Here is a 24892-nt window from a genome sequence, read left to right on the forward strand (position 1 = left end):
AATACACATTAAAATTCTCCATGGTTGCCACCCTTGTGGGAGTAACAACATAGTTGCATATGTTGTAAACTATAAATATAGGCTTTAAAAATTCTTTGAAGAACAGGTATAGCCACTGTAAGTAACTTCCAGGACAGACAGAAGTGGTCAGAACAGAAAACCAGACTTGAGCACATGGCTCCAAACCATCTGTATTCTCCTAACACATACAAGTGCACAGGACCTCTCCCGTGTTCCCTGCCCTGCAAAAATCCCTTTTAAAAGCTTTCTCTAATTATGATGGAGGGCTACAACTGAAACAATTTAATCAGGCTAAACAAAAGCAAAGAATATTTTTGGTAACAGATACAGTACAAGAAAAAGGTCATGTTGCAAAGTCCAAGAAAACCCCTCAAATCTGGGGACAGTGTGTTATATATCTCCTCCCTAAGCAATTAGGGCAATCTTTTCAGTCCATCTGCTTAATATTTTTCCCTTTTCAGTGGTTCTAAATATGTTATTAAAATGACATTTGATAAAAATGCACTGTAAGTCAATAAGCACGATACTGTATTTTGTTTCAGTTAAATTAAACCCAAAAATCATAGAATGGTTTGGGTTGGAAGGGACCTTAAGATCATCTAGTTTCAACCCCCCTGCCATAAGCAGGGACACCTCGCACTAAACCATGTCATCCAAGGCTCTGTTCAACCTGGCCTTGAACACTGCCAGAAATGGAGCATTCATAACTTCCTCGGGCAACCCATTCCAGCGCCTCACCACCCTCACTGTAAAGAACTGCTTCCTTATATCTAACCTAAACTTCCCCTGTTTAAGTTTAAACCCATTACCCCTTGTCCTACCACTACAGTCCCTAATGAAGAGTCCCTCCCCAGCATCCTTATAGGCCCCCTTCAGATACTGGAAGGCTGCTATGAGGTTTCAACGCAGCTTCTCTTCTCCAGGCTGAACAGCCCCAACTTTCTCAGCCTATCTTCATACCGGAGGTGCTCCAGCCCCCTGATCATCCTCGTGGCCCTCCTCTGGACTTGCTCCAACAGCTCCATGTCCTTTTTATGTTGAGGACACCAGCAGTGTACACAATACTCCAAGTGGGGTCCCACAAAAGCAGAGTAGAAGGGCAGGATCACTCTCCCCAGATGAGAGCAGGTGTGCTAGAAGCAGTATCAGGTTTGCTATAGATGAAGCCTGAGAAAAATTCAGGGTAGACATATAATAATGGTGTAAAGGCAGCATATCCAGACATGCAAGAACTGCAAATTTTAGAAAGTATTAACTTGCACTTATATGTTACAGTACACACTGTCCTGTCATAGTTTCTTTTACCATCCATGACTACCTTGGTTTTAATTGTGTGCAGTTTCAAGCACCTTCAATCTCCTTCTCAGGGTTCTCGCGTGGGTGAAACCATTAGTTTACAATGAACCAAACTGAGCAACAGGCTGACTTCAGGAAACTTAGAGCCTGAAAAGTCAGCAGATGGCTACACATAGAAAATAGGGGGAAAATAATCCCACAACAGAATACACAACAGAGCAGTTCCAGAATTCTATCAGGGACCTATACAGTATCAGGAGTTTCATAAAGACAGCATTTGATTTTTCTCTTGTGCCAACTGCATTGTACATGACAGAAGCAGTGCATGAACCATGAAGTGCCCTCTTCACATGACATTCTAAATCTACTGTGAACCCTGAACAGCCCATTAACTTCGTCTCTAGTCCAATTCTCCAGCAAAATTCTGATCTCATTAAATGTCCTGAACATCAAAAGTGTATTTTACAGAAAAGAAAATTAAGGCAAAATTTCACATGTCCACACACTGGTGGTACTGAAAACCAATCAAGTCCTCATTTCTTAAGCACAAAAAACAACTGATAAAAGCAAACATGGTCCAGATGATAAAGTGCAATTATTATTTCAGTTGTGCTAAAAACCTTTCCAATTCTGTAGTTTTACTTCTTGGTGATTTTATTCAACTTCTAATCATAATATATTTTTGCTTCTGTCCCCATCTTTCCAGTACTGTTCAGTTTGCATTTCTGTAAGCCTTGAGAGGGTACGCTGAAAGGCAAAGATTTCCTCTTCTCCTGTGAAAATGGAGAGTCCTTTGGCGGAATCCTGCATTAATACAGAAAAACAACACCACAGAACTAACTGTGAGAGACACGACTGTACTGAAGTGCACCCTACCCAACTCCTCAGGCTGAGTGCTTCACAGGCTTTGATGATACAAAGCAGCAGTGTAACACCAAGAACCTAAAGTTTACATCCAAATATTAAAGGAAAACACCTATTTCGGCTAGGTAATCCTCTGAAGGAATGTAGCAAAACAATAACTTGGGTTTAAAACTGCATGATGACGTGTTAACCATCTGTTTTCACTTTTCTGTTGACTAATTGTATACTGATTTAGAGAAATCATTTAAAAATTCATTATAAATAACTAGGCTATAGGGAAAAGGAAAACTAGAATTGGTAACATGCAAAACAGTACTGTTTGTAAGGATTTGTGAGGCAGTCCTATGTAGTCTAGGAACACATAGAACAGACAATCTTTTATTTCTGTATTTTAAACGTAAACTGAAATCAGTATTTTCATACATGATTGTGCAGATATAGTGATGAACTTAAGTAAAATGGTTCTATATATTGTGACATCGACTATGAATCAGTAACATGCAATGAGAGCAACACACTGCAGAAAAAGCAGCAAATCACTAGTCAAATATTTACTTGATTCCTCTCCTAAAATGCTGCTGTAATTACGAGACCAAACCCGATTTTGTTACAAAAGGGAAAAGATGTTAATATCATGTACCTGGCTCAAGTCCAAATCATCCATCAAGACTCTGTTGTTCTCTACCTCAGCACTGTCATGTTCTACCAGGAACAAGCTTTGGAGAGGAGTCACTGCAGAACAAATAATACGCACCTGAGAGAAGGAAAAGAGGCAACAATATCATCACTTGGGCTTTAGAGAAAAAGGATAAAAATACATGTTTTATGGAAAGCAAACTTCAAATTACAACCTTGGGGTTTTTCCAGGTATTTTTCTTTTCTCTTATTAGCACTGCTGTTACAGATTTACCTGACTTGGTCATTTGGAATACTAACCTTACAGGATCTTTTTCTCAATAACAACTCATGTAACTTTTACGCAGAGAACAGCTTAATTGTGGTATTGAATACTCAGAATATCTGCTATACAGGCAACGAGTTCATAATCAACTTTCTACAGTAACAGCTATAAAGTATCAGTAACCAATGCTTTCTTTCCCCCCATAGTTAAAACTCCTCTCACTATGTAAGTGCACTGCACACGTATTTCCACCTAAAGAATGTTTAAATTCCAGATTTTGCAGAAGGCTGAGTGGAGCCACACTTGCTTTCACCCATGCTACTCAAGTGCACATTATTTGCTAACAGCAGTAACGATGCTGCTTTCATGTCTGCTTGGAGGAGATACAATGTGCAGTGAGATACAGTATCATAGGGGGCTGCAATGAAGACAGGCTGAAGTATTGTTACGGGAGGAGATGCTTGCTGAGAGTATGCAGGCATAATGTTTGCATTGTGGACAAGCCTCCACAAATAGGCTCTCCCAGGTGCTTTTTCCTAACAACTACTTGTGACAGGAGTTAAACACTTGTGGTTTTCCTGTAGAGGAAGTAATAGGAAGCAGCTATTTGCTTGCAATTCTTAATGACAGCACGTAGGTAGAGCAGACAACCTCACCCCCCTTATTTCTAACACACTATTATTAGTGTATAAGTATTAGCATATCCTCTTAGAAACTGTCCATTTCCCAAATCATAAAGTACAAAGCGTCTGGCTGACCTGAATAAGACTACTCATACACTTAGTTCAATACCTTGCTGAATTGGGGCCTTTCTGATGATCTTGCCAGGACATTCTTGGAAAAAAATAATCTCAATTGATATTTCCTGATTGCATAAATATTTAAGTGCGTGCATACATAATAACACATAGGACAGGGTTTCATACCTTGTATTACTTACAAAAAATCATCTTAAACATGAACTTCTCTTTGTTTTAGTTGTGCTGATTTTGCTTCCATGATTGAAACCTCTCTAAATTCACATGAAGTGCTGTATTTATCATTACTATTCCGTTAGCAGTCCTGCAACCTAACATAAAGCCTACAGTGACTGTTTCCTTTAAACTTAATAATGTAACTATGCTAACAACTCCTCAGTACCCTGTTCAGGAAGGCTGATTCCTGACTAACTGCCCATGCAGATTAAAATCTAAAAAATTTAAATTTACTCCAGCACAGCTGGCAGCACAATCTTTCATTATTAAAATGATGACATGGCTTCTGTGGATTTCCTCGGTTAGGAAGGAAATAACATCCCTATTTGAGAAAGGCAAATGAGCTCAGGCTTATATTTATGGTCATGTTTAATACTCACAGAAATAAAAAATAAAACCCAACAAAACCAAACCTGCTTATTTGCCTTTGTAGTGATGAGGCCTTTTTTGTGAAGCTGGAATGATGTTTCTTTGCAGTGCTAGTTCATTCTGCTTATGTCTTCCAAATCATTACTACAGAAAGCCTTACTTCACACCAATTGTATGCCAGATTTTAGGGCTCACAGTATTACTCTGCACATACAGGAAAGGCTTGGTTCTCACCTTATGTTCATAAAAGGTATCAATAAGAGTAATGAAGCGGCGAGCTTGTGTCCTTTTTGCCATTGTAAGAAGCGGTATGTCACGAACAAAGACTGTGTCAAAGTGCTTTGATATTTCCAAATAGTCACTGGCTCCAAGAGGCTGAAACAAAAACCATAAGAAAGGCATGGCAATGTCACAACTTCCTTCAGCTGATGAAATGTGCTGTACCTACAGTGTAATACGGTTCTAAAGCACTGCAACACTGCTAGAAACAGTAAATAAAAAAATATTTTCTCTAACTGAAATTCTTAGACAAATGTGCTGTAGGCCAAGTATAACTACTTACCTAGAACCCTTCCACAAGAAGTTATTTTGAGCAATTACTAATGGCTCTCCATGACCAGGACTTTGGGTTTTATTTAGACACAAGAATGAAATACCTGTAGAAATGGTCTATATGCAAGTGCATGAGATTGAAGCCCTGCTGGTATTTCAGAAATTCTTCTGAAAATTAATGGGAATAAGCTGGAGCTCTCACCAGCTAACCCCCAGGCAGGTATTAAAGCCTCTGTCTCTAAGCCAGTTCTCTCATTTGCAGTCTCATGAACTACCCTGCTTTCCCATTCGTAACCATTCAGCTTCCCTGGGACATCTATAGAAAAGTATGACTACAAAAACTTTTAAGTGTTTCTAGCAGTGTTTCAGAGCAGTATATACTATATCCTTTCCTCAAAGTTATATATACTGTTTATTTTCTCCTTCCATTTAAGTCCCCCAGCCACTACTATGAACTTCTTAACCAGAAACCAGGAAGATAATCATCTTGAGAGGCAACAACAGCTTCACACATCACCTCTGAAAAAACTCTCATCTGGACAAAGAGTAGCTGAAGTCAAAATGTTTTGATGAGATAAAGCATGAAAATGTTCAAGGAAGTGAAAGGTAGCCGCTCGATGGAAGCATCACAGAGCTAGCCCACCGCATCTCTTACCATGAGATACAAGCCATAGCTATATGGAAAATAATCCCATCAAGTGCAAATGAAAACAATGGAAGGACTAAAAGCAGCAACACAACTAGGATGCTGCTGGAGATTTTAATATTGGTGGTAAGCAAGCGGTTTTGTAACTGTAATTTTTATTCCATACTTAGGACTGAAGTACTGTTAAGTACAGAAGAGATCAAGTACACCAGTGTGCTGAGTACCTGAGCAGCAGTGATCTAATTGCACGCGGGAAAGGAAATAATTTCTCATGTCTCTCCTTAGGTAAGAAATTACAGATATCACCACTATTCAGGTTCATTCTTTTATCACACAGAGATCCCAGTCACCCTTCTGGCAAAGCCTGTGGGATTATTGTGTCTTGCCCCAATGTGATATACTCTCTCACCCAAACCATACAAATACTCCCCAGAATGGGGAGGTATCAAGTATTAAAAGCTGATCCCTAAAACAAATAAATAAAAACCAAAGACTTAAAACTTTTGCAAAATCTACAAACTGAAGCATCCAACCACTGAGCTATACATCTAGGAACTTCATGGGTACCTTGGTGGATATCCAAACATGAAAATTAAAAACCTGCGGGGTCAGAGGGAGGAAACAGGTGGAGAACAACAGGCAAATGCATTTCAAATGGGAAGAAAGGAAGATGGAATACTGCTTTTGCTTTTATGCAGACATAAACCCACAGTTCATGGAGGATTACAGTATGTATCTTTATCACAGCCAAACAATCTACTTCAGCAGTGCAAAAAGCAGGCAATTAAAAAATTCCTCTAATTAGGGACATAAAAGGCAGATAATTTCAAGCTGTTTAACAAGAATTTCTGAAACACCTACACCAGTGCTAAGTGGTAATATCCTGTAAATGTTGGCAGAAACGTGCCTTTGGAGACTCTCAAATCTTATGATCAGAAATATCTGAGCCTAGCAGCCATGAGTATTTATTTCAATAGAGTAAGTCTGTACCTCCCTTCCAAGACTCAACTCCGGTGACCTGCAACGGACACTCTGAGTCAGCCAGTCTGTTACATAGGGCTCAGCTGGCATCAGCTGTAGTTCTTTACACAGAAGAGTTCTCAAAGTCTCCTTTTCAGGTTTAGAAAGAAATAACCCTGCAGATGAAGTTTAGACTGATTCATCTGGTTTTCTGAACAACATTCTAAAAATAACAGCTTCATTTGGTGTGTGTTTCTGGTACTGTCTCATCTTTTTTCTTCCACCACTTATCAATCAAAACTCAACTTCAGAACTAACACATTTAGGTAACAATTGTCACCGTTTGTTACCAGTTCTTTCACATGCTGCAATTTTTTATTTTTTATTTAAACCCCAACATTAACAGGTAAGAATCTTTCTTGAGGTCTTACTGTTCCTGCATGTGTATATAAAGTAAAACTGTTGTAGATTTTTGTCATTAACTCTGATGCCAGGAGTCAGTATTTTATAGGCATCATACTAATGCAAAACACATTAGCACTGACATGGGCTACCCTCCCGACAAAGTGTTTACTCCACTTCAGCCTGCTTGACTGAGTTCTCACCTTCATTTGTCTTTGTTTCTCTGTCTACTTAATGCATTTTCAGCTACCATCATCCCACTTCAAGCGCGACGTTTATTATTTGGAGCTCTCTGTGGGCTGTTTTAAGAGTTAGTTGTCTCCTGTTTCTATTATATAGTCCATTTAATTAAGTATAAAGCATTCTTCTTCTTTGTTGACTCATCAATGACAAAGTAGCTCACCTTTTAGAGACTGTCTGAAGAATACAGAGCACTTCACATATGTTAGAAAAAGGTATTTCATCTCGAGACAAAAATCATTTTTGTTGATATCGGAAGATATTCCAGGGCCAGTTCCAATAACACCCTCAAGAGTTGCGATTGACAAGAACTACAATTTAGTGCAGACTCTCCAAAACTTCATAAAACCAAAAAACAGTTTAAGACTACATAATATTTACAACTTAGGCAGTAAGCAGTAACAAAAAATTATGCAGCTCTTTCTGTTGTTTACAAAGGAGTCACATTCTATCACTAGTAGGGCTGATAAAATAGTGCTGAGGTAATATTTCAAGATCATAATTCAAGAAATGGACAGAAAAACCTAAGGCATGATCTGCAATGCAGCTGCATGCTGAAGTTCAAATAAAAGAGTAAAGTAGTTAGGGCATGGCTAACTTGGTTAAAAAATGTAAAGATGCAGCACAAATCTAGTGGAAAGCTCTGTAAGTTACAGGCAAATCTGAGAAGTTCCTTTGAAGCATTATTAATAAACTGAGATTTTAATTAAGAAGGCAATTTCTTACCAAGTTTTTACTGAAAGTTTCTAATGGCAAAAGAGAAGAACAAAAGGCACGTTATCGTGTAGTTAAAGATCACATTAGATGGCATACTGAGGAAAGGTTCAAATAACATGCAGTTTTGTTTTGGAGCTTCCTAACTAAGCACCATGAGTTGACCTGCAACTTTAAAATCATTATTTTGACTTGTCTGAACACTACTTGACAAGAGGCTATACAACTTGTTAAAATATTCACTAATTGATTCGTTATTCTTTCTTTTAAAATATTCTTTATGGTATGTTTTAGTTACTAACAGGGAAGACACCAAAAATAAAACAGACAAATGATGTTTCCAGCAGTAATCACATGAAAACATTATTAAAGCTCAAAATCAGACAAAGATGTTCAGCAGCAGTTGCCTGTGCACCCTGAATATTTAATCCCTTGGATATACACTGTAGTCTTGACTTAGATTAACTGATGCTTCCCCCTCTCCCAGAGGGAGTACTCCTTCTGCCAGTATGCAGAACAGTGGTTCTCATATGCACACTTATCCACAAGTGTTTTGTCTTCACTTCTGTCACAAGATCTCATTTTTCATGGGCTTTTCAAATACTTGTGTGGAAGAAGGATTATGCATTTCTTCTTTGGCTTTTGTTACCACAACAGCGACGTACTTTACCTGCAATAATGTATTTATCTCCACAGCTAGATGTGAGGAAGAAGTTCTTTACTGTGGTGAGGCACTGGAACAAGTTGCTCAAAGAAGTGGTAAATGCTCCATCCCTGGCAGTGTTCAAGGCCAGGCTGGACAGAGCTTAAGCTGCAAAAACTAATCTGCTGGGAATAAAACTATTGAAGTTTATCTATCTATAGTTTATCACTATATAAGTGATTTTGATCTAAAATCACTTCTGAGCAACTCCATAGTATGTTTATTTACAACTACACCTGGCTATCCTACAATCCTAAAGATGACACCAAATTATACAGTGGATACATTTATCAGGTTTTAATGAAGAGAATTCCCTCAAAATGATTCATAATCATTAAAGTGCAAATGCAGCTCAGTTGTGTCATCATGTAGAGAAGACATTCAATCGACTTAAAGACAGACACTTGCAGTCCTAAATCACTAATCACTTGTTGCCTTTGAAAATGGTGCCTTAGTTATGTCTTTCATTTTGAAGTAGAAGCTGTTCAAGTTAGGAACCACATGTTCCTCCTGGTCTGTACAGTGTGCGCTTATTGCAATGCAACAACAAACTAACAGAAACTGTTTGTCACTTCTTTGCTGTGTTAATCTACACAAATACTGTATTTTGCCCGAAATTACATAAATGCTGAACTTTTAGGGGAAAAAGAAAAATCACATTAAAATAGCTTTTTACAACACAGATACTAAAATTCTTAGCTTTGTTAAGCTGTAGTATGTTTGCTAATTGTTAGTAATCCAAATTCCCTTCCTCTGTTTTCCAGCTCAAACTGAAAACAATACCTTATTTAAATTATGTTAAAAATAATAAACCCCAAAGATTCATCAAGTGAAATCCTCTAACAGTGGCCAGAGGCAGTTATCTAGGGTGAATATAGGAATAGACTATGCATATGGCAATAGTGTGTTCTTGTTACTTTCCCAGGTACCAGCGACTTCTTGTTCCTGAACTTCAATGCATTTCTGTATTAAACCTTTTGTATTTAACATGATGTTCTTCAGTTACCCATCCACACAATCAGTTTTACAGATACTTTCCTATCATGTAAAGACACTGTTCATTGGTGCTTGGCAGCTGGATGAAAGGATATATTTAACTACCCGATGAAAGAGTATAGGATCTATGAAACAAAGTTACTCAACTTTTGTAAAGAGAAGGCTAAAGTGTGTTAGAGTACACTACGAAGTCAGAATTCCCAGCAGAGGGCAGTAGTTGCTATGCACAAGTGAGAGGAAGACTTTAAAAGCTAGTGTGAGGAAGACTATCTCCTTCCTTACTTGGAAGATTACATATAAGGTAGACTGTGTCTAAGTGATTTACACCAGATCAAGATTCAAGCCAAACTGTCACAGTTACCAGTTTTTAAGCACAATTTGAAAAAGGAAGTGAGGAGGACTGGCAGAGGGCAATTTTTCTGAGGCATAATGAACACTGACCTTTATGTGTAAACACAGAGAAATTAATCTGCTCTGATGGAACTGCAAGACCTACATTTGCATGACTGGTAGTTTATGATATTGGGATTTTAAAATCAAGTTAATACGTACATTTTACTTTAAAACATATTTTCACCTGAACTTTGGATATACATACGACTGCTGAGAAAAGGGAAAAGGAAAAAAAAAGGTTTTTATAAACATATTGTAGAGTTCAAGTTATCAGATCTGACCAGCCAAAAAGCCTTCTAGGATTTGTCAAGGACAATTATAAAATGTATTTGCTTGTCAAGAATCATCTCCTTAGAATCCTGTATTGTGGCGATCTTTCATTCACACCATAAATTGATGAAAAAATAAACTAATTACGTTTTGCAGCAATCTAACTCCATTGGCAAATGTATCCCTCATTGTAAAACTGACAGGAAGAAATTAATTAAGGGTCACAAAGAATGGGGGATGTTATCATCAGCATTAAAATTCAGGAGCTGTATGTGGGTATTCTGCTTGGTACCTCTCCCAGCCTTCTCTGGCTACATTTGGCCATTTTATGGAGCCTCAGAAAAACTTGTAACAAACATTCTGATGAAACCCAAGCGTAGTTCTCCTGGCGGATGACACTGCAGAAGCACGTTTACAGGGCTCCACTCGAGTCAGTAGTAACTACTTTCATGCCACAGCAAATGCTACCATGTGTCATATTGCTACATAAACCCTGGTATGTCAGATCTGAAAAACTGGTTCTCATTTTGCTCTAAACCAGCTAAAAAAACAGATCAATATCCTCTCAGCCAACATTTTTTTAGTTTTCTACGTGTTCACATAGCCAGTAAAGCAAAAAAGCAAAGTACATGAATTATATATTAACTAAACTAGATAAAACTTGGCATTTTCTTCAACTGGGCAATGATGATTTAAAAACTGATGCACACAATAATGTAACAAGATGCTTTCTGCCATGTCAACTGCATGTCACATCAGCACTGCATACAGTATAGTCTCTACTTAAAGCTAGGAGATGTTCCAAATGGTATAAAGTTACCAGTTGCTGATTTGCTGTTTTCATCTATTCTGTATTGGCTGACACTTCACAAAATCATGTGCTACCAAACTGGAAAACGTTTTACTATTTCTCTTTAAAAAAAAAAATATTTCAAAGGAAACATCACTGAATTTGGGAAAGTTTTACAGACTAAATTAAAGTCTGAACCAAGTTGATATCGACCTTCCAATTATGAAACTAGTTTTCATCTTGAAACCTTCCCTTTCTTAAGGGATGCCTCAAACTGACTTCATGGGATCATACACCTGTGTGTGTGAATATTTATTTGTAAAATGATCAATTTACTATATTTGAGAGTAAGGCTATTATAGACCTTGCTCCTGAAATTAGACATTCCTTTAGCAGTGGCTCAGTGAGAAGCTGTAGTGCTTCCATGCCATGGACCAGGAATGTCAAATTTGGAAGGTTGCTTACAAGTCTTGTGAAACCCCAATCAAATGCAGTCTGAACTCACTGCACAGACTGATAGTAGACTAAGTACCGTTTACTCCCAAGAGCATGAGGAAGCCAAGTGCAAGTTATCCCCTCAAGATGGACTTGACATGTTCCCTGCTGGCTGCTGAACTTGTTCACTGCATAATGCGGTTCCTTAGTAGAAGCAGCATCTGCAAAATTCAACCTTTTCCACAAAATCAGGGAGACAGGAATTTATTTTCCATTCTTTAGTCACTGTGTGACTCCAGAACTAGATTCTCCATTAGCCTTCCTGGACTAAAATCTGACTGATAGCCTGCAGTTATACTGGTCATCATGCTTGTGTGGATTTTGCTTATGTTTCTATACTGGCACATAGTATCATTCTTCTAGTGCCATGGAATCTCTCTTGCACTCCAGCATTTATCAAAAACAAGAATCTAGGCGGAGATACCAGCCTAGTTTTCCAGGACTCGAATGATTCAAAATGTATTTGCAGGTTATTTTTAACATATGCCAGCTATTAACAGACTGAAGTTAATTTATTATCCTTCAGTGAAACAAGTATTTCACTCTGCTTCACCTATAACAAGTATTTTTCCTTTTTTTACATCATTATTAAAAGTTCATCCATCTCCAACTAAGAATAAACCAGTAACATTCAGGTAACGTAAACCGTATCAATACTCCCATTCAACTTCACAAGTCTTGTAGCCGAGCAGACATGGTATCTGCCCATGACTTTCAGTTTCTCTAATTTGCCTGCACTTCATAACTAGTTGCCTTTCATTCTATGTTATTTGATTCTGCCTCGACAGTGACACAGGATATACTTTTACTATCATCTTCAAAAAGTCCTTCTTGTTCTTGCTTGTTATTGTTGTTTACACTTCCCTTTCCAGTTAGTTTTGGTCATACTTCCCTTCCTCTTCCTGAACACTCAAATATGTAATTTCACTGTATGGAAGTATCTTCTGGTTACACTGAATGTTAGAATATTATGGAGAAGATTGTCATTACGCAACACAAATTTCTAGATGAATTCATCACTAAGCTCCCATAAAGCTGCTCAAACCAAATGACCTTGTACTAGATGTAGTACATTTTATATTAGAAAATTATCATTTGCAAATTTCAGACTTAATTACATTTCACCATTTCCTGCATATCATCTACAGCACAAGCTTCCCATACAGTGGTATTTTTTCATATGCTTTTTATAGCCAAGTGCTCAAGAAGCAACGCACCTCATTCTCCGTTTGCAACAGACACCTATGAGTACTACCCTCTTGAGTAGACTGATTGATATGTATTCAAGATCCTCATATTAATTAACTTTAAGGCGGGTACCAGTGTCTTTTATGTTGCATACTGTCCTCCACCTCTTTTAGCCACTCTGTCCATGAGTAGGCTGTAAGCGCTGATTCCACATTCTCTTTAATTGTCCCTTGAGGTTTCAATAATATCAATTATATCTCATTTTTCCCCCTTAATGAGAATTTCCCATCTATCATGCTTGTCACTGGGACTTATCACTGATAAAAAGCCAATTGCAAATCTTGTTTTCAATTCTGTTGTAAGTTTAATTGGCTTCTACAACACTAACTTTAAATTGCATTTTTCTGCCTAGGACACTTTGCTTGGACTGACAGTTAAGCCCCTTCCTGGTTGCTACAGGCTCCAGCTAGGCAGATTCCCTGCTCTGTGTCCCTTCTTACAATCTGCCTTCCCATTGGACTTTGCCCTCATGTCCTGCACAAAGAAACCTGCAGATTCACTGTAGCCAAATCCAACAAATTCCTCTCCAGTATTTTGTTTTATGGATCTTCCTTTTCATTACATCTTTCTCAGCTTCCTGATTTCCTTTTTATTAACAGCTTCACTTAGGATGCCTGTTAACTTTACCATTTGGCACCACAAGCAGTACTAAATACCTACAGATTTCTGCTTTACTCCTCTACAAATAGTTGCCACTACTAGTCAGCTTACTTCATATTTATCAATGACTTTATACTTCCTGTCATGTTGAATGTCACCTGACTTTTTTTGGCTACAAACCACCAGAGCACTCTCCTGGATCCTACCTATTTCTTCTGTGGCATCAGTGGGAATGACTTCCCATTCTGACTGCTAAAAAGATACTGCATGTAAAAAATTTTCCATTTAGAAGCGAAAAGATTTAATGAGAAAAATGAACATGATTTTGTGGTTTGACAACTGAATTTTTCTTTTGCCTTTTAGCAGATTTTACCAGCAATGGAGGAGGGCAAATGGAGCAACAGGCAGGCAAGGTCTTAAATGCAGCTTATACCAATGGGAATTTTTTACTCTTGCTATGAAGTGCTATAAAAGTTTATATGAATGAAAAAAATCATATTAGAAGCAACTCAAGCCGTTCATCCAAACTTAATGGAAAATTCTGAAGTGCATGACTATACTTCTCTACCAGTGAAGTGAGTACAGTGATACAATACCAATACACTAATGTAATATTTACTAACTGAGGGTGCTGAGGCACTGGCACAGGGTGCCCAGAGCAGCTGTGGCTGCCCCATCCTTGGCAGTGTTCAAGGCCAGGTTGGATGAGGCTTTGAGCAACTTGGTCTAATGGAGAGTGTCGCTGCCCATAGCAAGGGGGTTGGAATGAGATGATCTTTAATGTCCCTTCCAACCCAAACCACTCTATGACTCTATAAAGGTACATCAGTGAACTGAAGAGAAAAATCATGGCAAAATAAGTAATTTTAGATAACAATTAAAGGTAGAGAGAAAGAAAATAAGCAATGCCTGAGTAATTTATTAAAGAAAAACATCTATTGTCTGCCATGTTGTTTTAGGTTTAAGCATGTGATTATTCTATTAGACTATCGTAACACATATGCAAAAGCTATCTGAATTGAGACAACATGACTCCCCAAGTCCTGGGGTAATCAACATAAGAACAATACTGTGAAATGGTGTTTTACATTTCATAAGGATTCTCTTTACTTGTTCTGAGCACAAGCCAAGCACCCCAGCTCCTTATGCCAAGATGGTCTGAAACCCACGTAATTCTTCAACAGGATCAGAACCTTCAGACCCAAAGTAGCAACCGCTACTATGTGAGCTACCGGAACACTTCTCCTTAGGAGCAATTTATCATCCTATTTAAGTACATGAGGCATTTACGGGGCTTTTTTTTTTTTTTTTAACAAGTGTTTGCTGACAGCATCGTTTGCTGATAAATTAAGAGGCACAGTGAAGAAGTCGTCTCAAAACTTCTAGTGAAAAGCAAGCTGTTCCACCAGTGACATACCTCCATTCTCACAAATGGCTACCTGGCTTTGTCTGAAACTGAAAACCAGCAAAGTCTAAAACCTACAGTCCAAAACACAACCAGTGAAGTTTCTGTCCAAATAGTTATCAACTAGATAGGTACAAGGAAGTGAAAATGTAATGTTAGAACCAAAAGGCTGGTCAGCATCCTGAATCAAAGGTGCTATTGGCCTAGTTTAGGGTTGTGATCATTTAACAGTAACTTCAGGTGTCAGCAGAGAGGTCACTGAAGTAAAATGCAACTTCTGGGGGGACTGTCTTCAAATCCACCGGAGATCATAGCAAAGAGAGCTTTTCAGGAATCACACCCCACACATTTAGCAGAGAATTTGGCAGTATTTAGCAAGATTTGGCAAATTCTGAGAAGTCCTGGGACTAAACAGCCCCTGTACAGCTAGTCACAACTAAGGCATGCAACAACAGCTTTACTCTAGTGGTGCGAGGACAACTACTCCTTTGCTTGAGTATCAACTTGATCCCCAGATTTTAGAAAGAGTGTTTGAATGCTATTTACATACTGTTAGTGTTTAACTACTGCTATTTCAGCAATGATGTTAGTATTTACATACTGGTATGTTTTAACTACTGCTATTTCAGCAATGATGTTAGCCCAGGCGTATGCTGCACTAGGATTTTTGAAAACAATCTCTGACATACTGAAGAGTGAATTTAGTGTATCATTAAAAGAAAATTATTACTGTTCTTTTGGGGAATTCTTCCCACCCACCCTGTTAAATTCAAAATCCTTGTGCCAAATTTAAAAAAGCCCCTTTTGTTTAGTACAACTTGAGAAAACAGCAAGTTTGTGTGTTTCAGATTATTTTTTTCTTAAACTGTGAAAAGTCTGAGCATTAGCTGATCCAGATTTGACTGGGTACTCACTCTGTCACACAGCTCTTCAAACGTGAAGTCTGCAATGGTTCCACACGCTTTATTCAGCCTCAGCTCTCTGCCTTGCACTTTTAGAATCCTTGGTCTAGTTACTATGGGAACATGAACAAAGACTCAATCTTCTCTGGATAATTACTATAAAATTCATCTCTTACAGATAGGAAATGCATAGCTTCATGAATAATAGCACATGATTCAACACATAAATTAGACAAAATGCTGATACAATGACTGCCACTTGAGTGTGGCATCAACCCATATACAGCAATGGAACTTATTAATTGGTCAGTGGAGATTGGGCATTGTGTTCTAAATGTATTCTCTTTCAAGAGAAATTAACTTACGTACAATCATTTTGTTTCTGAGCCAGCTCATCAAACAACTTATCCATGACAGCCTCCACATCAGCTTCACTTGTGCTACAGTGAAAAGAATAATAGAATATGAAATTAATAACACTTGAAGCCAACATCAAACAGCTGCCTGAGCCTGCTTAGCTTTTTGCCCATAAAAAAGAGAACAGGATGTTATGCTCTAAATACAAACATTAGATTTAGAATACACTTAAAAGTAGAGAATATTAACTCTCAGGTAGATGATTCTGCCTTATTTGCATACACTGAAAGACTTCTGTGTTTTGAGCTGTTTCCAGTAATGAGGCAATACAGGCAGAGCAGATCCATTAACACTATGTGTACACAATGAGAAAAAAGGCTTCTGGCTCTATCTTGCATGCAAAATAAGAGCAAATAGACAAGGCAAGGCAGTCAAGCACCTAAAGAAGTATCCTTTGAAATTTCTGAGAGGGGACTTTGTGAAATTAAATGTTGGAGCAGCTTTTTTTTTTTTTTTTTTTGGGGGGGGGGCGAATAAAGTCAACTGATTGTATTGATCAAACAATTTGCAAAATTAAACTATGAAATTCAAAAGACCAGCATGATCTCTGCATCAGTAATTTTACCAGTTTCCCCTCTCTGTCCCAAATCCCATTTAGGAAAAGATCAACCACAAATGGTGAAAACACAAAACACCTGTGCTGATGGCTGAATTAAAAAGTTTATATTCATCTTCTGGTTCCCATAAAAAGTATAAATCAGTCTGATCAGGGAATATCTTTTGTCACTGAATGGGCTAGAGGACCGATCTTTCTGTGGTTCATTCTTAATGATAGCTAGATGGATGGATAGATGGATGGATGGATGGAGAGATGCATGCTATGGTAGACAGTAAACTAGAACTAGGATGTGTAATGCTTCACTGAAGTTTGTATAACTGCCAAGAAAGTTTGTTTTGAAAATAGGCACCCGAGGCTGAGATCAAGGAAGTTGCTTCAATCAGGAATCTTGTAATTGTGTTACACTGATTGCTTTCAGATGAATATGAAACATCTTAAAGCAAACCTCAGTTGCATATTTTCAATGAAGACTACACAAACTATAAAAGCATCAAGAGGATTTTAAAAACTCCACAAAACTGTGATGATGAGACTGTGACCATTAATAGGAGAATGTAAACACGTTGCACAAGAACACTTTCTTTTGGGGGAAAGACTGCTAGCTAAACTTCAATAATCTGTGGCAAAATACTGTATAGTATGTAATTTTAAAACAAACAGAAAAATCCCCACATACTAAGCTAGTTCTGCAGGGTTGAAAGCTCCAGTTAACAAGTTTGAATAGAAGAATAAGATTCCTCAGAAAAAGAGAGGATGATGAAATAAGTACCTTATTTCCACTGGCAGCTACAGGAATTTTAAATACTTTTTTTTCCACTCCTTCTTACTGATTTACACAAGTTCTAGAGATAACCAACAATCACGAGAACACAAGGTAGACTTACCACAGATCTCTGCCATTCACTTGATCACAAGTTTTACAGCAGAACACCATGAAATAATCTGCCTGGGTACTAATCCTGTCGCTTCTCCTCATTTCTTCTCCTCAGAGAGCTGATGCCACAGGCACCATGTTTAGCCTACACCTGTTAGAAACCACATACATGCTCTTCCTTTCTTTAAAGTATGGACAGTGAGAAAGGAATGTGGAAGGTGCTCTCCACAATTACCGAACAGAAAGTCACACAGTGCAAGGGGCACAATAAGCAGAGCCGTAAGCAGGGACAGCTTTGTAGACAGCAGAACTAGAGTCACAATGAGCAGTGCTGAGATAAGTGGCAGCTTCAAACAGTACTTCTGAGCAGACACCACAAAACTTAAAGTGGAGCCAGGCAAGAATAGAGAACAAGAGTTACTTGATTCTCAAGTTCATACAGTCACACACAGAACCTGCACTGGACCTGGTTTTAATATATAAGATTCTGTCATTTCCTTCCAGAAGCACAAAGAGTTACCTGTTGTAATTCTGCTAAGCAGTACTCCTCCTTCCACACAAACGACTACAATTTCTAACTTTATTATAAAGTGGTATGTATGTACTTCGTTTCAAATACCTGTTGCACTGATGAAAATACCACACCTTTCTTAATGGAAACATGATTTTTAAATCAATCTTGTGTCTCGGGTTGAAAGATACAATAGTTATAAATCCCATTTTAAGCTACTGTTGTCCGCCTTGCTCAGGTTATCATTGATTTAAATAATACTTCAAGAGCAAATACAAGATTGAAAAATGTCTGCAATGCAAAGGTCTCAAAGTATTTAAAAAATAGAGGAAATGATGTTTCCATTAGGCAGATACATGCTGCAACCAGAAGCACAACTGTGAATGTATTTTTAAATTTATTTATTTACAAATATAGAATAAACTGCTAAAGAAATTTTGTCATGATGAACAGAAACAATCTGTCAAAATAGGACAGTGTTGGGTTTTTTAATCCATGGCACTGGAAACACCCAACATTAAATGAATCCTTGTCATTGGATTTCTATAAATACTTAATTACTTAAATACAATAAGGATGTTCTTCTATTATAGGAGAATTGTGCAATCTCTTACAAGAGGATATTCATTACTTTCTAACCATCTGTCACTTCAGTTCTCCAAACACCACACCTCCCCAAAAAATCTAATTAGTTTTTATTCAGTCAAACATTATAAATGATGCTAGTGTGGATACTGAAAGTGTAGTTTAATGAAGTTAATATCAAGGCATAATGGAAGGCAGTTTGCTGAACAAAATGGACCAGAAGGCAAAGAAAGGAAAAGTCACACCCTGCTAATTCTACTGTTTTTCATTTCCTATTGACTAGGAAATTATTAGCTAATAAGAAGGAAAAAGAAGGCAAATACCGTATCACAGATAAACTTACAGGTAGTAAAGTTTTCCAGCAGCAGGAAGCACTCGTTTCCTGTAGTCTATTCCAGAATCAAGCTGGACTGTGCTGCAGTACTTCTACAGAGGCAAAAAAAAGAGAATAGGTTTCCTCAAGCCAAAGCTGTATTTACTACTGTCTGTGGTAGAGAGAAGACACAGTGCTGTGGTAAACCATCAAAAACTGATTCCAGATCACAAAACTGAAGTCTCCTTTCCAATTATCAAAACAAAGAAATAAGGTGGAAATCATTCACATATCGAAAACAAAAAAAAGCCCATTTTCAGAAGTCCAGCAACTAGAAAATTAGTATCTTGGAAGCATGCAGAATGAAATGAGAACGGATATTACTCATTCTCTCAAGATAGTGCTTTGCTGAGGGACTGTGTAAAAATAATTATTTTCACATAAAAAATACACACTGAGAAAATTAGGAGCAACAAAAGTTTAAGAGACCACAATCCAATTCTAGCAACAGAGACAACTGAAACTACTTCTGTTTTATAAGCTAAAACTAATTTCATTTTATCCTTCTACTAAGATTAAAAAATTTTATGAGTCAAACATCAAATATATGAACCACACCAAGTCTTACTGCAAAATGGACCAAAATATAAAGGGGAATAAACAAAGCTCTATATCAAAAAGATTTTGTTTCATTTTTGTAATGTCTGAGTTGACTCAGAAAAGAACGTTCCACCAAATCCTCCCCCCTTTAAACAACCCGTAAGATTCCAAGTGTGATATAGATGCCCCTGAGTAGTCACAATAATTGCTTCTGTTAGAAAACTCAAAACCACCTGTACTAAAGGATGTTTTTTTGGGGTCAAGGCCTGAGGCTGAGAGCAAAATTCTCATTAATCTCAGTGGGATCAAGATTTTACACCCTCTGGCAAAGGGAACAGCTCTGCTTATCTCTTCTTGCTACTGCCATCATACACAACTTCTGGGTGTTATATAGCTAGAAGCAAAAGAAGCTATAAAAGAGAGGGAGAAAAGTTTTAATATGAGATACCTCTATCAACAATTTAATTCAAACAATAAAACTTTGGGGGTTTTTATGTAATTCAACACCATTAAAATTCTTTGGATTGCCAGAATCCACTAAATTACTCTGCTTCTTCACTATGAACTATTAGTTTATCTTTAATGCTCTCATTAAGTATTTCATATTCTGTGTGTCAAATTTTTCATAGCCTCCTTGAGGACATTCAAGTAACAAAATTGGAAATGTCAAATCTCATTTATAGCAACTACGTTGCAGGGAAAAAAATTAAAAACCTTAAATTTTAGAAGAACTATCATCAGTGATTTAAGGAACAATAGCCCTTTTGAACAAATACATTGCATAGGAGTTTTAGATTACAAATATCTGCAGGAGTGACTGTGATGACTCATTGCACTGTTTTTTTCCCTTGGCTATTATTGAAGACTCTATACCTATTTTAAACCTCCAACTTCTCTGCAAAGATATACAGCTGAAGAAAGAAAGTGGGAAAATAAAGTCATCCAAAAGCACAGAATCCCAGGAAAATCCATGTATCTTTAATTCCGGTAAGTGTAAAAGCCATGCTAATCAAATCATTATCTTGGGCTAAGGCTACTGCAAACATAATAGCATTGGTGCTACAATATTATTATAATCTATTCCCTTTCTTTTCGTGAAAGCTTACAAAGAAAGAGAATAACAGAGCAGAAGAAAAAAGTTCCAGAGGCATCTAATAATATGCACAAGGGAGGGAATGTTTAAGCTTTTCCTCAGCATCAGTCTGGCTGTCAAGGCTAGAAGGAAGATTCCTGAAATTTCACTGGTGTACTTTGCTTTTCTTTGCCAGGCATTGATGCTCAGCACTTTTCCAGCTGATGTTTTATTTTCCCCAAAGTAGTACATTACCTCAAGTACTATTTTCTTCATGTTGGAGGTGGGAATACAACACATTACCACTACAGCTATGTAGGCTATGAGATTATTTAGATACTCAGATGTTTAGTAGCTGTTTATAATTTTGGTTGTTTCGTTTTTCTCTTGGAAACAACAGGTAGGAAATTTTGCATAAATTCAGCCTCATCTCTTTGGCCTTCAAGATGGGTTTATAAACACTGCTTTTCTCTCAGGCTGTTGATTGCATTTAGTGTGACAAGTGAACACAGAGCTACATATACTTAAGAGTGTGGCATGGTCATGGTAGGGCTGAGATTAAAAACAAGTGCACCTGAACACTGTAGCCAGTGTAAATCTACTGTGCTGATACTTACAGTGGTACTTGTGGCTCAGCTGCTAATGACTGCTGAGTCGAGCAGACACCCACAGACCGATACTGGGCTACATTATGCAAGTCACTGCGGCTTGCTGAAATACAAATCAGCACTTGGTGATACAGTGTTTTAGGGTATTTGTGTTCTGCTTACAAACTCATCACTCCTTAAATGCACTGACAGTCTTTATGACTCCATAATATAACATTACAGCAAATGAGGTTTGGAGGCAAGGACTACAGATGTAAATACTACCAATATAGCTATGAAGTACTTGCGTTTCTTCTGCCTTCCTTCCCTTTTCTATTTCTTCAAAGTAATTAATATTACTGCTGTTCAGAAAAAATCACTATCATTAATGGACACTAGTGAAGAAGAGTTTGTGTGCTCAAAAGCTTATTTATGTTTTGGGTCCCTTTTTAAGCTACAAACAGTTGCCTAAATGAATGATATTTCTTTTTCCTATAAACCTTGTCTTCTAGGTCTACAATAATGTACCACTATTGATTCTAATGTGATAAAACATTACACAGTTTACTTTTAAAATATCTGTTGGGTATTCTGGGCTGTAAGACCTTTCAGCAAGAAAGGCAATAGCAGCATCCTGTTCCGAGGTATATAAAATGCAGTTATTACAGTCCTACTGACTTTCTGCTTCTTTAGGAGGTGAAAGTTAACTGAACCAAACATAAACAAAATGGAAAGCTAGAATTCTGATAGACAGAAGTTTTCTGTGATACACTATACATGCATAGAAGTAGAGGCCAGGAATAGAGAGGAATTAACAGGAATGGAGAGCTACTTAGGCCTTTGGAAAACATTTGGCATTTTACTATCCTGCTCCTTGGGTGATTAATTTCTGAGTTTAATTTAGGTCAGAGGGTGGGGTGGGATGTTTCTTTGGCTTAACTCTGTCCTATCTTTCAAATACAGTTGTCTCATATTTTTCAAACCAGCATACTCCAAACTCTGGTTTGTATTTTACTTCAAACGTCTAGCATATTTTTCATCCATTACTGTCTCAAGAACCAATAAGCTGGATCTCAAAGCCAGTTTCTCCCCCTTCCCCTTTGTTTTTTTGCCTCTTGAGGCTGATCCTCAGTTCAGGAAGGTGCTCCAGCCATTTAGAGCCCATAAAAATAAACCAGCCACAACAATTTCCTAACTCTTCTACATGTTCATGTGAGTATCTACCAGTGTTTGCCATTAATTATTTTTACATGAGACACCTCAAAGGTCACTCACACCTATTCTGTTCAGCACTGCATAAATATATATATAAAACGGACAGCCCTGCCATTAAAACAAAACATTACAATCTGTGTAGCAACATGCTCCCAGAAAACATTCCTTCAAAACATGATTTTGTCAGATTATAAGCTTTGTAGGGTAGGAACAACCTTCTCCTTATGTGAATATATGATAGAGTACACATCTATAGGTGCTACTGGAAAATAAAGTAACAAAAAAAACCCTCAAACAGAAATGTGAGTAAAGAGACCAACCATTAAACATGGAAATAATACCAACAAACTGGCATACAAACACGCACTGGTGTGGGCAATGCTATTTACACAAACTGAGCTCTACACAGTGCAGAAGAGAAAGGGTATCGCAGGCAATAACAGCATTTCTCCTCCAACTTAAGAATGTACCGGTGGAGATGGTTCTAAAGGGGGATTCAGCACACGGTCACCTTTACTCAAAGCCAGAGTCAGAAAGGTCACAGAGAAGCTATGCGCTGAGCAGAGATCCAAAAGCTTTTCCTTCTGGGGTTTCCTTTGTTGACAAGGGTACCCACCACAGTTCTTTGTTTCTACACACATGAACATTCACTTACTCACTTCACAGGAATGCAGAGGGCAAAATGTTCATATTTGTAAATAATTTTTTTCAAGATAAATGCTTTAAATATTAAAAAGACAGCATATAATCAGAATGTATAATAGAAGAAAATAAAGCACACCAACATATTGCATACATCCAAGCTAAACTCTTAAACTAGATTTACAAAAATGAAAACCAGATACATGGTTGCACGGTATGGAAAAAACAAATACTGCTCACAACTGGAAGAATGAAATACTGAGCATCAGAGAGGGTGTGTATGTGACCATGCATCTTCCCACCGCTTCACAGATGTCAATGTTTGTATACTCCTGCATCATAGAACTAGAAAATCAATACTATCATTTTCAAACCCTGCAAGTTCGGGGAAGGGCAGGCTTCTTTTTACTCTTCATCTTTCTACAGCATGGGAAAAAGCCCTACTAAGATTACACGTAGGAATTCTAGTTCCTCTCTCCATCTGTGGACTAACTTCTCCAGCACTGAACTGATTAAACCCTACAGATGTGATTGCATCCTCACACTAATCACCACCACGGAATCCTAATCAACAGCAAAAGAACTAACTGGAGTGCTGAGATTGTTAGTACTTAATTGTCAAAGCCACAACTGTAACTATTGGTTTCCGTTTCTTAAGATGGAATTTTAAACTTTCAAATACCATTTACTTGGGCTATACTTCTCCTTTTCTTTTGAAATTAATACTTAAAATTGAAGCTACAGTTAGTGGAGTCTGTTCTGTGGAACCATCTACAGTTTCCAACAGATTTTCTATTCTATTGAGATATTTCAAGTCTGACTTAGCCTATTCAATTCAAATGCATAAAATTAATTAGTCATACAATTTATTTTGAAGTCATTTATGTATTTATGTATACAAAGAACAAATACAATTACGGAATTGAAAACGCAATTAGTAAGTTAAAAATACGGCATGATCATGTGCTCATTTCCACTGAAGTGGCATAAAAACTTTTTATTCCAGAAGGAAAAAAGACAAAGCCTCAAGGCTCAACTCGACACAGAGCACCTAAAACAAAAACCTCCTTCAGACAGAGTAGATAAAATTAAACTCTCAGTTTCCTACCTACAGTAGAAAGTTATTAAATATAGACCAATATACACTTCTGTTGTGTAAGCCCCTCTAATATTCCTTTGTTGCTGCAATCAAGAATGGTAGCTATTAAAATGTTTAGCTGCTCAAGAAATTAGAGACGACAGGTTAGATCATTAAGTAGAGGAACAGAGGTTTCAGGAAATTTCAAAAGGCACTCAAGGTTAACTGGATAACCTGCAATTTCTCAAGATGTGTGTTTCCCATGTGTCACAAAACCCCCTGAAATGCTAATAAATGGCCTGTTAGTCCACATTAAACACTGTGCTAAATACCATCTGTCCCTGTAAGCTCAAATATTATGATCAACTCGTGACCCTTGGTAATGCAGGTGAATAGATCATTTCTTAACCTTATTGAAGACCATTGTAAGTCAACCCAATTGTCATTCTCTGCTCCAAATTTTAATGGCATTCAAAAAAGAAAACCAAAACTCATGCAAATCATCAGGTCAGCCCACAGGATCAGACAAACCCTACCTGATCACCTCCAGAGAAGGTGTAGGGGAAGAGAGATGGGAGGATACACCTTGGTATGATCGTTACCTTAATTCCCACACCTGCTGAGTTTCCTCAGCCCTTCACACTCAGGCCAAACCAGACACCTGCAAATGCAGCTGTAGCACTGCATCTGTGGTACCA

At 37.7% G+C, this 24892-nt stretch overlaps 1 protein-coding gene across 1 annotated transcript in view; it reads right to left on the reverse strand.

Annotated features, from left to right (window-relative positions):
• Positions 1 to 1986: 1986 nt before the first annotated feature.
• LACE1 (lactation elevated 1) overlaps positions 1987 to 24892 on the reverse strand; it is a gene marked incomplete at its 5' end in the record, with an annotated part of 42034 nt that continues 19128 nt past the window's right edge. Inside the window, 7 exons of the mRNA XM_010011582.1 lie at positions 1987 to 2121; positions 2822 to 2935; positions 4660 to 4800; positions 15754 to 15854; positions 16111 to 16181; positions 19031 to 19113; positions 23859 to 23942. Coding sequence (XP_010009884.1) covers positions 1987 to 2121; positions 2822 to 2935; positions 4660 to 4800; positions 15754 to 15854; positions 16111 to 16181; positions 19031 to 19113; positions 23859 to 23942 — 729 coding nt within the window. The remainder of the gene's footprint in view (positions 2122 to 2821; positions 2936 to 4659; positions 4801 to 15753; positions 15855 to 16110; positions 16182 to 19030; positions 19114 to 23858; positions 23943 to 24892) is intronic.

The sequence above is a fragment of the Nestor notabilis genome, unplaced genomic scaffold (genome assembly GCF_000696875.1).
Source record: "Nestor notabilis isolate BGI_N333 unplaced genomic scaffold, ASM69687v1 scaffold9733, whole genome shotgun sequence".
In the NCBI taxonomy this organism is placed as follows: domain Eukaryota; kingdom Metazoa; phylum Chordata; class Aves; order Psittaciformes; family Psittacidae; genus Nestor; species Nestor notabilis.